This window comes from Nanorana parkeri, unplaced genomic scaffold (genome assembly GCF_000935625.1).
Source record: "Nanorana parkeri isolate BGI_ZX_2015 unplaced genomic scaffold, ASM93562v1 scaffold838, whole genome shotgun sequence".
Taxonomy (NCBI): Eukaryota; Metazoa; Chordata; class Amphibia; order Anura; family Dicroglossidae; genus Nanorana; species Nanorana parkeri.
Window position 1 is genome coordinate 357,997 of NW_017307106.1, and position 14,446 is coordinate 372,442.

A 14,446-nucleotide genomic window follows, 5' to 3' on the forward strand; every position below is an offset into this window, starting at 1 on the left:
ATCCAAGAAGTCAGTCTCTAAGCTGGGTTCACACCAGCCGCATGTGAAAACGGACCGCTGGCAGCAGCATTAAGCTGCGCTGTGGTAGCCTCTGGAGCCAACCAGTGTGCTGTAGAAAAATGCAGCACATCTCCATTTTTCACACACATTGCACTAGCCCCGTGGTATGAATGGGGCACATAGAAAACAGTTGTGACTGCCATTGGTCCAGTGCCGGAAAAAAATACCCTTCACTGAAACTGGTGTGTAGGAGCCCTAAATGAAGTGAAAACAATTTCAGAGATTAGCTTCCAGAATGTGGAGTGTTCTGATTAATGGAAGTAATAGCAGGCAGGCACCTTGTGGCAACTTCTCTTAGGAGAAATGCCTGACAAACGTGCTTTACAAAAACCTCTCTGCACAGTAGTATGGGAGCTGCCTTTGCGCATACAAACTCCAGGGTTGTCACCCTTAACCTTTTATACAAGTCATTGACTGGAAGAAGGCCTACTAATGCGTCATGGCACTTGATATGCACATACTTGTTCTAGGTCAGTGACTAAGCATCTATTGACAAGATAAGGGGGACAGCCCGTGTGACTGCCCCTTCAAAAACAAGTCAGCAATGTGCTTGCAGATGCCCTTTGAAGGAAAACCTGCCATGAGAGAAATACGATGCTACTATTGATGACTACTCCTTCTAAAACTGGTATTTGTGTAGCTGCCATGCTTACCCCTCTTGCATCAACACAATGAGGTCAGCAACCCAGAAACATGTATATAGTTAAAGACTTTTACACTTCCTTTCCTGATGTGTGTATTCCTGGGTCAGTGACAAAGTATTAAGAACAGTGTGAGTGCCAGGCAAATAGCAGTTGGAGAAAAAGCTCATTAATTTCACAAATTGTTTCATTTAAAAGCATAGTCAACTTTTTGCACAAAAATTGAATAGAAGCACCTATATAGAAAAAAGAAAAAAGTGCATTATTTGCATTGGATCCTGCAAAGCATTGCAAGGGCAATCAGTGGATCACGGGTGCAATTCACAGGCTCCTCCAGACTACTCCCCAGGTCTGTAGAGACCTTCCATTATGGAGCTGGAGTATGTTAGCAATGGAGTACAAGTGTGGTGATGTGACCGCACTTGTACTCCATTGAGAACTATAAGTCACTCTGTCACAGTAGTTTTTTTACAGTAAGTCACAATTCCCTGTGAATGGGTCTGTGAATGAATGGCAAGGCTGTGTGGGTGGGCGGAGCCTAAATATGTGTAATACATTAAGGTGGGATTAGTCTCTCATTTCCAGGTGGAATTAGTCTCTCATCTCTAGGTTAACATTACTAGGCACAATCCACCCTGCTACCCTAAACAGATAAACTGCTTTCCACTTCTCATACATCGACATTGCTCCTAGGTTGTGTGAAAATCGCTTGTGAAAAGCCAGCGACGTCATCAGTCACCTCCTGCAAAATTGTTTGGAGCAGCTGCTGGGAAGTGGGATCAGTAGGGCACATTTAATCAAGTCCTGGTTCCTTAGGGTGCCCTGTGGAACCAATGGGGGTTGAAGTGGGCAGAGCTGGGTGGCACTGCAACTACATTAGGCAGTCCTGGCTTTGTCAGGTCACACTACATAGATCCTAAATGACATATGGGTATTGAGGAGACAGGTCAATCAGAGTACAGAAAGTAGGTAGAGGTCTCAATGGGAAACTGTAGGACTCCCTGTACTGTAAAGCAGCCATTTATTATCAATTGCTGGAGAATGCAGAAGACTACTGGAAAAACAAAGAGACTAGTAGAATACTTCATTTGTGCCTGTGGAGGAGCTGAAAAGCACTTCAAGTTGGTCATCTTACAACCTGTACTTTTAATCACACATCCACTTATAGATCTTATGTAAATACCCAAACCCTAGCAAGTAGACCAACCTAACCCATAAAAAAGACCTCGTTTATATCATTCTCTGGTGTTTGGGTGGATTGCCCGCGATTCCAAATTGTTTTCATTTGATAGAAATGGCTGGGGTTAGGATACAAGAATAACTGTACCACCACCACCAACACAGCGGTCACCATCACCCACCAACGTCTCTTCAAAATCCTACCTGTGTACACTCCTTATACATTTAGACCATGCAGCCTTCAAACATAAATTAATGGGATTGGACTGCAGATGTGTGGCCCAGCCATAAGACTTCATAAAGAGAATGTGAGGGTCCCAGTGGGCAGCACATTAAAGATCTAGGAGAAGCAGGGACTGGCCGGTGTAGGATCCTGGGGCAGTGCTCACGTACAAGAGGGTTATATAAAAAGGTAACTGTACTAAGAGTATGGTTATCCTTTAATTTGGGGGACCTGTGGAACCTGCCTAGAGTGCTAGGTTTCCGTTGAGCATGGAACAGTCTGCAATAAAATGAACAGGCACTCACAGAAATACACTATATTGCCAAAAGTATTGGGACGCCTGCCTTTACACGCACATGAACTTTAATGGCATCCCAGTCTTAGTTCGTAGGATTCAATATTGAGTCGGCCCACCCTTTGTAGCTATAACAGCTTCAACTCTTCTGGAAAGGCTGTCCACAAGGTTTAGGAGTGTATCTATAGGAATGTTTGACCATTCTTCCAGAAGCACATTTGTGAGGTCAGGTACCGATGTTGGATGATAAGGCCTGGCTCACAGTCTCCGCTCCAATTCAACGCAAAGGTGTTCTGTCAGGTTGAGGTCAGGAATCTGTGCAGGCCAGTCAAGTTCCTCCATCCCAAACCCGCTCATCTATGTCTTTATGGACCTTGAACTGGTGTGCAGTCATGTTGAAACAGGAAGGGGCCATTCCCAAACTGTTCCCACAATGTGGGGAGCATGAAATTGTCCAAAATGTCTTGGTATGCTGATGCCTTAAGAGTTCCCTTCACTGAAGCCAAGGGGCCAAGCCCAACCCCTGAAAAACAACCCCACACCATGATCCCCCCTCCACCAAACTTTACACTTGGCACAATGCAGTCAGTTAAGTACCATTCTCCTGGCAACCACCAAAACCAGACACCTCCACTGGATTGCCAGACAGAGAAGCGTGATTCGTCACTCCAGAGAACACATCTCCACGTCTCTAGAGTCCAGTGGTGGCGTGCTTTACACCACTGCATCCGACGCTTTGCATTGCACTTGGTGATGTAAGGCTTGGATGCAGCTGCTCAGCCATGGAAACCCATTCCATGAAGCTCTCTACGCACTGTTGTTGTGTTAATCTACAATCTGAAGGCCACACAAAGTTTGGAGGTCTGTAGCTATTGACTCTGCAGACAGTTGGCAACTTCTGCGCACTTCAGCATGAGCTAAACCCCGCTCTGTCATTTTATGTGGCCTAACACTTCGTGGCTGAATTGCTGTTGTTCCCAGTTGCTTCCACTTTGTTATAATACCAAAAGGTGACCGTGGAATATTTAGTAGCAAGGAAATTTCACGGATGATTGGGAGGGGTGTCACAATACTTTTGGCAATATAGTGTATGTTTGTGGCCTTTAGTGACATTCTAAAAATACTGGTTGTCTGGTTGTCTCTGCCTTCAACACTTTTAGTGTATAATTGGAAAAAGTATGCAGCCTTTGGTCAAAATTCTTATCTGCAGAATTCTTCCAACTGAACCGGAATCACACATGAATATGTCATTGGTCCTTAGAGCGCAGGAGCCCAGAAAAGAAGAGGCTTTGGTGACCAGTCTAGCAGCTGTGAGGGAGCCAGTCCAAATGGGGATCAGGATAAATAATCTGCTTTACTCCAGCTCCCAGACAAAAACAAGCACCTAACCCTTGCAATGCAGGGATAGCCCCACTGCAGGGGTACATTTCTTGCTTGCACAGAGATGGGGTTGACTTTCACATGGAAGTTGAAGGGTACTTTCCATAAAACCTGGCTGTAAACTTTACTGCCTTATAAACCAGGGTAGAGAACCAAGACCTGTTTTCTGGAGTTATGATTATTTACCATGTATAGGGAAAGAATACTGATGTCACGATTTCTATCAGTCTCCACACATATAAGTACTATAAAATCAAATCCAATTTAACTTTATCTAATTTAACTTTATCTAATTTTTTTTATATCCCAAGACTTTCTATGCAGCAGAAAACCAACAACTCTCACAGTTCTCACAGCCTCTTCTCCCTGGGGGTCAGGTGGCCTAAAGATCCATGACGTCATCTGTATTGGACGTAAAAATGCTGAGGCTCTTTAGGGTCACCTGCGGACAAATACTAGCGTCCTCCCGTGACCCAAAGCTCAGTATATCGCGAGCTATTGACAGTCACCGCTCACTGCAGGGAGATGATTGGGAAGTGAGCTATCGGCAGCATGTTTCTGCTCACTTCCCCATCTATAGAGCCGACCTGTGACAGTTTCTTTGTCACAGGTCGGCTCTAACTATGAGGAGGAGTGGAAATCAGTCACCTTATAGTTCTCCATTAAGCAATCCTGCCTCATGCGATTTATCTATAGGGGTAAAATCACCTGTGTGACATCAGCCCAACTGCTGTTGCTGCTAGAAAAATAAATTGCAGTCAATGAAAGGTATGCGTCTCAAATACCAAGCGATGTGTAGTTGTACTGCTGAGCAATTGACGCAAGTGAGAGAATCACCATCTATAGTAGTTACTCAGGTTATCATAACACAATAGAGATGTATAGCTTTATAGAGAAGCAATGTAGACAGTTGCATCAGCAAAGCTGTGGTAGATTCGTGGATGCTTTAGGCTCGGTTCACACCTGCACTACATCGCATGACACCCAGGACGCACGATCGCATGCTAGTGCACACCACAGCGATTGCCACGCAGCCCCATTGATTTCAATGGGGTGACATCCAAACTCGCGGCAGGAAACCACGCGATCTACCCGGCGTGACTGGGGTGCCATTAGAAAATAATAATGGCACCCACTTTCACACCTTGGCGACTCCTGACCACACGGCAATCCGCGTGGAATCAGGCACGATTGCCGCGCGGTGAGGTGTCGCCTAGGTGTGAACCTAGCCAGGGGTAGGCAAACCTTGGCTCTCCAGCTGTGCTGATACTACAAATCCCATAAGGCACTGCAAGCCACAGGCAGAAGCATTATGGGATTTGTAGTTTCAGCACAGCTGGAGAGCCAGGGTTGCCTACCCCTGGCCTAAGCCATGTCCAACTAGCAAGTGTGTAGCAGTAATCCAAATCCCTGATCATTTTCTCAACCTTTCCTATAATAATCTAGCTCAGCCTTTCTCAAAGTTTTTTTCAGTCATGGCACTTTATAAAAGACCCTTATCCTAGGCAGCAGTCTGGTATGGATTGTAAGGGGGGATCACAGGCACAAAAAGAAAATATGTTGTGGAGTTTCCACCTTGAAATCAGGCTCCCCGCACCTTCACATCAGGAGCCCCCCTCCAGCAAAAAAAAAAAAATTGAAGGTACTCCTGCCCAGGCACCCTAGTAAAATACACTTTGGTCCCATTCACACCTGACCGTTTTGTAGCGCGTCCTACACTCGATGAACGCTCTACAAAACGGTCGACGCCGAGACACATACCATCACTGGAGCGGAGGAGGAGAAAGGCAGGGGGAGCGCTCGAACAGTCAGCTCTGAGGATCGGGTGAGTATAACTTTGTTATTTTCACACCTAGACAAAACGGAGCACTTACCCCTTGGAAAGCAGGAGGTAGCCCCACTGCAAAGGTTAAGAAAAACTTTCCTGGCGTTCTTCTTTAAGAAAGGTTGATCTATGGTAGTTTAACCCTGGCCCTTGCTTTTTTCCCAGATCTCCCTTCTGGTCTGTAAACTTGATGGGCATCCTTCCATGACATATTTCTAATAAGCTAACCGTGGAAACTAGCGTTTCAGATACTGTATTATTTCTCAGTTATAGCCTCTGACCAGGGGCAGGAATCTGGGTGCCAGGCCCAGCTTTGCCAGCCCTATGGAGTTTATTATTGTTTGCTTTTAATAAGATGATCATAGTGCAGAACAACCTTCTATGGACTGGTGGAGTTCTGTGCAGTTACCTGGCATTTGCATTATTGTACCTTCACTTTAATGGGCACAAGTGGGTATAACTTACTTGGGTATTCAGGTTCAGAGATTTCTCAGCTGGAGTTCCCAAGAGTTATAAGCAGCCTTTGGGTCATTCATCCTGCTAGTGGAATGATCCTTGAGGTCCACGACCTCTGGCACAGAACTCACCATAACGTGGACCTTGACCCCTTTTCACTAAAAATCACATCAGCATACAGCTCTGCATGCTGATATGAAATCCTCTTACATTCATTAAACAAACATTTTTATTTTCCTTACAATTTCTTTTTTTTTTCTTCACTTCCTGGGTCTCTATAGCACCAATTATGCAATCATGCCCAAGTGTTGCATCCTGCAGAGGATTGCTGGGAAATGTAATCTGTAATCTCATGAGATCTCCAGGAAAGGCATTTTCCTCCCCTGAGATGATGTGCATGGTCACATGTCCTAGTCACATGTGCAAGAGTTCCAGGAAGTAAAGGAAGATGGATTCATCTGACCTTTGCAGAAATGGCCACCGTTAGAAGACTCAGGAAGAAAAGATAAATAAGTAGAGATGCACCAAAATGGAATTTTCAGACCGAAACCGAAAATAAAAAATTTGTCGTCAGGCAGAAACCCGACGTTTTTGTTCCCCCGTTTTACATTTTTTTAATTTTTGTTTTACTTTACAGTCGGGGGCTTTGGGGAAATATCAGGAGTCTAAACAGACCCTTGATATTTCCCTTTTAAAATAGAAAAAAAAAAAAAGAAACTGACGACAGAGTCCTAAATCTTTTTCTGCAGCCCCTGTTATAAATGAACAGGAAGCCTGTATACTGAGTGTTCCTGTCCATTTATCAGTTACTATGTCCACAATCATGAACAGGAAGTGATCTAGAGCACTTCCTGTTCATTCATTACTTGGGACACAGTAAGCATACTATGGCCACAATTATTTACAAACACTCAGCAACAGCTGACTCATCCCCCACACCGCTCGGCATCCTAACTCACCACGTGACAAGAGCCGAGCAGGACGGTGCGAGAGGAGAGCTTGACGCCTGTGACAGCTGTTTCCGCCCAACTCGGCCCGCCCCCTGAAACCTTCCCTCCTCCCTGCTGGATGCAAGCCTCTGTCCCATCGGTTCTCTGTTGCCTCTGCCAACACGGGCGGGGGAGAGAAGCGTGGATTGGACAGGACACAGACCGGCATCCAGCAGGGAGGAGAGAAGTTAGGAATGCACAGCATTTCTGGCCGTTATGGTCATTTCAGTATTATGCCCAAAGTACCATTTTCGGCCAAAATGTTTCAGCGGCTGAAATTTTGGTGCATCCCTCAAAATAAGGTATGCAAAGAGTACAAAGCCTGCAATTATCTAGAATTATCTGTTTGTAGATAATCATTACTGGACATTTCTAAAGGTGCGTTTGTTGTCATTTCAAAAATATGGGTAAAGTTCCTCTTTAATGTGCAAGTTACCCCAAAAGATAACACTCCTTATACGTTAGGGCTGCAACAACTAATCGACATAATCGATTATAATCGATTATTGAAAAAGTTGTCAACTTTTTCAATAATCGATTAATCGGCTCCTGATTGGTTGGCCCTGTTCACGGCTTAACACACGCTGCTTGCCACACCTCCTCCCCCACCTCACGCTCGCCGCTGCCAGACCTGCCCGCATCCACGCTCCCGCACCTCCTCCGCGCCTCACGCTCACCGCCCGTCCAAATCCACGATCGGCACGGGGACGCGGGGAGAAGAAGTAAGGAGGAGCAGGTGTGGGGGGGATGACAGCCGCCGATAGACAGGCCCGATCTCAGAAACAAGTTGCTGGAAGACTGTTCAGGTAAGCCTGCACTCCCACCCACACATGGTGCTCTATAATGTATTGCTGGGATATGTATTCCTCTATAGCTGATGGTACATTGTGCTGTATATTATACAGAGCAATGTACCATCAGCTATATAGGAATACAAATCCCAGCAATACATTGTACACTGCATGTATAATGTTTTGCTGGGATTTGTTGTACTCCTATATAGGCGGTGGTATTCTGCATTGCACTGTATAGAGGACTACAAATCAAGGAATACCACCAGCTATAGAGGAGTACAACAAATCCCAGCAATAATACATTATACAGTGGTGCAATGCCGAATACCACCAGCTATAGAGGACTACAACACCCAGCAATAGTACATTATACATTGCAATGCAGAATACCGCCAGCTATAATGTACTATTGCTGGGATTTATTGTATTCCTCTATAGCTGGTGGTATTCTGCATTCATTGCTGTATAATTTTACACTTTTCATTTCACTATATTGTACACCACACTTTTTTTTTTCTTTTTTACTTCTACTGCTCCAAGCTTGCTCCTGTGATGGACTGCAATCTCAATACAAACTAGAAGTCCCATCACTGGAGCCATTTTTTAAAATGTATTTTTTTTTCCGATTAACCGATTAATCAAACTTAATAATCGGCTAACTAATCGATTTTGAAAATAATCGTTAGCTGCAGCTCTATTATACGTGTTGTGTTCATATACATAAAGTTCATATTACATCAAGAGTGGACACGTTAATATGGAACTCAGCAGCCAGTCTGTCCAATCCAGGAGCTAGCAGGAATTATTTTTAGGAGCCAGTTCCATTGACAACTAGGTGCCAGTTATAAATTTTAAGCAGCATTGTCCACCTGGCTCCAGAGATTGGTCCAGCTCTGGATTAATTGTACCCTGTAAAGTTTTTAGCTAAACACCTGGAGAATCTGCAAGTTTGTAGCATGGAAGCAGATCTGTGCTGGTGTGGTCAGTTAGCATCCCTAGGATTTACAGCATTGGCGTCAATGCGGTATGTCTGCAACTCCCGCAGTCTGTTTTGCGGACACGCCACCTCCCAGCCCTGCAGGGTTGATTGACAGCAAGTCTGAACTGGAGCCTCACTGGCAAATCTGCAGTTGCTTGTAGCTTACACATCAGCCGAGTTGCCAAATAAAACGGAGTAGGGATCTGGGCTCTCTTATGATGCTTCATCCAAAATTCCCCCACAGTGTTTGACATCACGCTGCATCTGCCCACTTGACTGGTAGACACACCCCCGCTACGAGGAAGGACGCGCAGTCACATGACTACTGATAAAAAAAAAACATACACAACAACGATTTTTGCTAGAAGAAAATGTGCTTTGAGTTGTGTAATACAATGTGATGTCCTACTACCGGTATGTGCTTTCATAGTACCGAGTTCACAAAACCAATTGCTACATTTACTACAATAAAAGAAGATTTGCAGAAAATTACTCTCTGAACCAACCAGGCAGCTTAGCAACACGTGAAGCCAGCTTCCTAGCCAATCAAGAAGCAGGTCATGACCTTCCGCCAGGCTGATTGGCTCGGAAGCCAGCTTCACTTGTTCTTAGGCAGCCTGGCTTCGTGATTAGTTAGGAAGTCAGGCTGCTTAGCAACACGTGAAGCCGGCTTCCACGCAAACCAGGGATGCTGGTCATAACCCACCCCCCGGCTTCGTTGGAGGCCCCAGCCGGAAGGGGCGAGCGTAGGAGGCCCCAGCCGGCAGGGGTCCCGACTTGTGGCAGGCCAAGGGAGTTTTCCTTTGTGTTGTATCAGCTCAGGTGGCCTCATGTATGGTGCATGAGGAGCTATGTGACCTTCCTGGAAGTTGAGCCATTTGTTGTTGTTAAACAATAACACTGTTACACAGCGGTGTGTATCTGGTTCAGAGAGTAATTTTCTGCAAATCTTCTTTTATTGTAGTAAATGTAGCAATTGGTTTTGTGAACTCGGTACTATGAAAGCACATACCGGCCAGCTTTGTTTATAGGCAGCCAAGATTCCGGACCAATCAGGAAGCCGGACAGCACCTCATGACTCGCCACCTGGCTTCCTGATTGGTCAAGAAGCCAAGCACACTCTGAAGCTGGTGTTCTTTCGCTAGAATACAGACTTCACAGGCAATCAGGAAGCCAGGCAACAGGTCATGATCTGCCGCCCGACTTCCTGATAATTTGGGCACACGGCACTGGGCATCGGCGAGTACCAAAAAAAAAAATTATTGGTACCAGTGCATCCCTAATGACATTATTGGCAGTCAAGCACCAGCCAGACAAGGAACCTTATATGTCAGCTAACTTTTGTGCAAATGCCCCCCATGCGACACTAGTGATGAAAGTAATGCTGACTGCACTATACACGGCTTGGATTTTGAACAATTCCAATTGATCCAAATAGGGATTGACAGATATTCCAGTCATAGATGGAGCCGGGTGGAAAATTCTCAGCAGAACAGTGACTACAGCCTATCAGATGCAGTCACCGTCGGCGGCTGTCTAAAGACAAAAGCCGGCGGTGGAAATTCCTCCATCCACGTCATTTAGCATGGACGGTGGAAAATTGTCTAACCCTTCCATCATACACTGCATACCTGGACCGCTCCCAGGTTCTATCCACCTGATCCTGATAACAAGGACATCCGGAATCCTAATCCAAACATTCCCTCCATGCAAACCACAGTCCTTCTATGCACCGCTGACACATGTCACCCCGGGGCTCCCTGTCACCTGTGACAACCCCATATTTACATGCACAGCCATCTTGACCTGTCTGTCCAGGTGTCAGCCACATTGTGGTGCCATGTCTACAGACAAGGGGCTTCCCTGCACCCCTGTATACAGGAAGGTGGGGGAGGGGGTGTCATTACCTGGCGCTCTGTCCAGCCTGCTGGTCTCTGTCATTCACCGCAGCCGTGTAGATCTGCCGGTAGCGCTCGGCCAGGGCCTTCCCGGAGAGCAGCAGCTGGTAGCGGCTTCTGCAGTCAGACTGCGGAGCCGGGGTGACGTCCTGGCCCCCAGACATATTGATTGGCGCCATGCAGGAAGCCGGGGGCACAGGGAACAAGCCGTTGCCCCCGGGTCCCGAGGTAGCAGCCGGGGGTGGAGGAGGGGGTGCGGTTGCTGCGCACATCATTTTCCTCGGTGTTATCACACGGTGTCGGCGTGTCAGTCCAGCCCCAGCATGGAGCAGCTCCGTCCCGCGTCCACCCGGTGCTGCTGCGGCGGCGGCCGATGATGATGCGTGGATCCGTCTCCTCCCTTACACACCCGGAACAGCCCGGAATCACCGCAATCCCAGAGCAAATCCACGCCCCGAACCCCTCACCATCCTCCCCGCACGGAGGGTACGAGAGAAGCCGCTACCGTCCCGGGATCGATGAGGAGGAATATAACTCCAGGCAGATTGGATACGATAGGCAGCCGGCTTCACTTCGATCGCTGCACACTCACTGCTGCCATCTTAGCTTCATTATCTCCCTGCTGCTATTTCTCCACTCTGTCTATTACACACACTCACTCGGAGCATGCTGGGAGCAGACCTGACTCGTCTCTGCCAGCTTCCTCCTAGCAACACACTGCACCCTGCAGGACTCCACCGTGCACAGCTACTACAGGATCAGCATCATCATCCTTCTTCCTATACACTGCACAGCTACTACATGATCATCCTCCTTCTTACTATAAATTGCACCCTGCACAGCTACTACACGATCATCATCATCCTTCCTATACACTGCACAGCTACTATACGATCATCGTCATCCTTCTTCCTATACACTGCACAGCTACTACATGTTCATCCTCCTTCTTCCTATAAATTGCACCCTGCACAGCTACTACACGATCATCATCATCCTTCCTATACACTGCACAGCTACTACATGATCATCCTTCCTATACACTGCACAGCTACTACAGGATCATCATCATCCTCCTCCTTCCTATGCAGTGCACAGCTAATACAGGATCATCTTCCTCCTCCTTCCTATACAGTGCATAGCTACTAAACGATCATCATCATCCTTCCTATACACTGCACAGCTACTACAGGATCATCATCATCCTCCTCCTTCCTATGCAGTGCACAGCTAATACAGGATCATCTTCCTCCTCCTTCCTATACAGTGCATAGCTACTAAACGATCATCATCATCCTTCCTATACACTGCACAGCTACTACAGGATCATCATCATCCTCCTCCTTCCTATGCAGTGCACAGCTAATACAGGATCATCTTCCTCCTCCTTCCTATACAGTGCATAGCTACTAAACGATCATCATCATCCTTCCTATACACTGCACAGCTACTACAGGATCATCATCATCCTCCTCCTTCCTATGCAGTGCACAGCTAATACAGGATCATCTTCCTCCTCCTTCCTATACAGTGCATAGCTACTAAACGATCATCATCATCCTTCCTATACACTGCACAGCTACTACAGGATCATCATCATCCTCCTTCCTATACACTGCAATCTGCACAGCTGCTACATGATCATCATCATCCTCCTCCTTCCTATGCAGTGCACAGCTAATACAGGATCATCTTCCTCCTCCTTCCTATACAGTGCATAGCTACTAAACGATCATCATCATCCTTCCTATACACTGCACAGCTACTACACGATCATCATCATCCTTCCTATACACTGCACAGCTACTACACGATCATCATCATCCTTCTTCCTATACACTGCACAGCTACTACATGATCATCCTTCCTATACACTGCACAGCTACTACACGATCATCATCATCATCCTCCTCCTTCCCATACACTGCACAGCTACTACATGATCATCATAATCCTTCCTATACACTGCACAGCTACTACACGATCATCATCCTCCTGCCTATACACTGCACAGCTACTACAGGATCATCATCATCCTCCTCCTTCCTATACACTGCACAGCTACTACAGGATCATCATCATCCTCCTTCCTATACACTGCACTCTGCACAGCTACTACAGGATCATCATCATCCTCCTTCCTATACACTGCACATCTACTACAGGATAATCATCATCATCCTCCTCCTCCCAATACACTGTACTCTGCACAGCTACTACATGATCATCATCCTCCTTCCTATACACTGCACAGCTACTACAGGATCATCATCATCCTCCTCCTTCCTATACAGTGCACAGCTAGTACAGGATCATCATCATCTTCCTTCCTATACACTGCAATCTGCACAGCTACTACATGATCATCATCATCCTCCTCCTTCCTATACAGTGCACAGCTAATACAGGATCATCATCACCCTCCTTCCTATACAGTGCACAGCTACTACAGGATCATCATCATCCTCCTTCCTATACACTGCAATCTGCACAGCTGCTACATGATCATCATCATCCTCCTCCTTCCTATACAGTGCACAGCTAATACAGGATCATCATCATCATCTTCCTCCTCCTTCCTATACAGTGCACAGCTAATACAGGATCATCATCCTCCTCCTTCCTATACACTGCACCCTGCACAGCTACTTCATCATCATCTTCCTTCCTATACACTGCACTCTGCACAGCTACTACATGACCATCATCCTCCTTCCTAAAAACTGCACAGCTACTACATGATATCATCATCCTTCTTATACTCTGCAACCTGCACAGCTACTACATGATCATCATAATCATCATCCTTCCTATACAGTGCACAGCTAATACAGGATCATCATCACCCTCCTTCCTATACAGTGCACAGCTACTACAGGATCATCATCATCCTCCTTCCTATACACTGCAATCTGCACAGCTGCTACATGATCATCATCATCCTCCTCCTTCCTATACAGTGCACAGCTAATACAGGATCATCATCATCATCTTCCTCCTCCTTCCTATACAGTGCACAGCTAATACAGGATCATCATCCTCCTCCTTCCTATACACTGCACCCTGCACAGCTACTTCATCATCATCTTCCTTCCTATACACTGCACTCTGCACAGCTACTACATGACCATCATCCTCCTTCCTAAAAACTGCACAGCTACTACATGATATCATCATCCTTCCTATACACTGCACAGCTACTACATGATATCATCATCCTTCCTATACACTGCACAGCTACTACATGGTCATCATCCTCCTTCCTATACACTGCACAGCTACTACATGACCATCATCCTCCTTCCTAAAAACTGCACAGCTCTACATGATATCATCATCCTTCCTATACACTGCACAGCTACTACATGGTCATCATCCTCCTTCCTAAACACTGCACAGCTACTACATGATATCATCATCCTTCTTATACTCTGCAACCTGCACAGCTACTACATGATCATCATCATCATCCTCCTTCCTAAAAACTGCACAGCTACTACATGATCATCATCATCATCCTCCTTCCTAAAAACTGCACAGCTACTACATGATCATCATCATCATCCTCCTTCCTAAAAACTGCACAGCTACTACATGATCATCATCATCATCCTCCTTCCTAAAAACTGCACAGCTACTACATGATATCATCATCCTTCTTATACTCTGCAACCTGCACAGCTACTACATGATCATCATCATCATCCTCCTTCCTATACACTGCACC

General features: G+C 46.1%; 1 protein-coding gene across 1 annotated transcript in view; it reads right to left on the minus strand.

Annotated features, from left to right (window-relative positions):
* MYCBP2 (MYC binding protein 2, E3 ubiquitin protein ligase) overlaps nt 1-11,196 on the minus strand; it is a 243,252-nt gene extending 232,056 nt beyond the window's left edge. Inside the window, exon 1 of the mRNA XM_018565383.1 lies at nt 10,729-11,196. Coding sequence (XP_018420885.1) covers nt 10,729-10,994 — 266 coding nt within the window. The 5' untranslated portion in view covers nt 10,995-11,196. The remainder of the gene's footprint in view (nt 1-10,728) is intronic.
* Nucleotides 11,197-14,446: the final 3,250 nt, after the last annotated feature.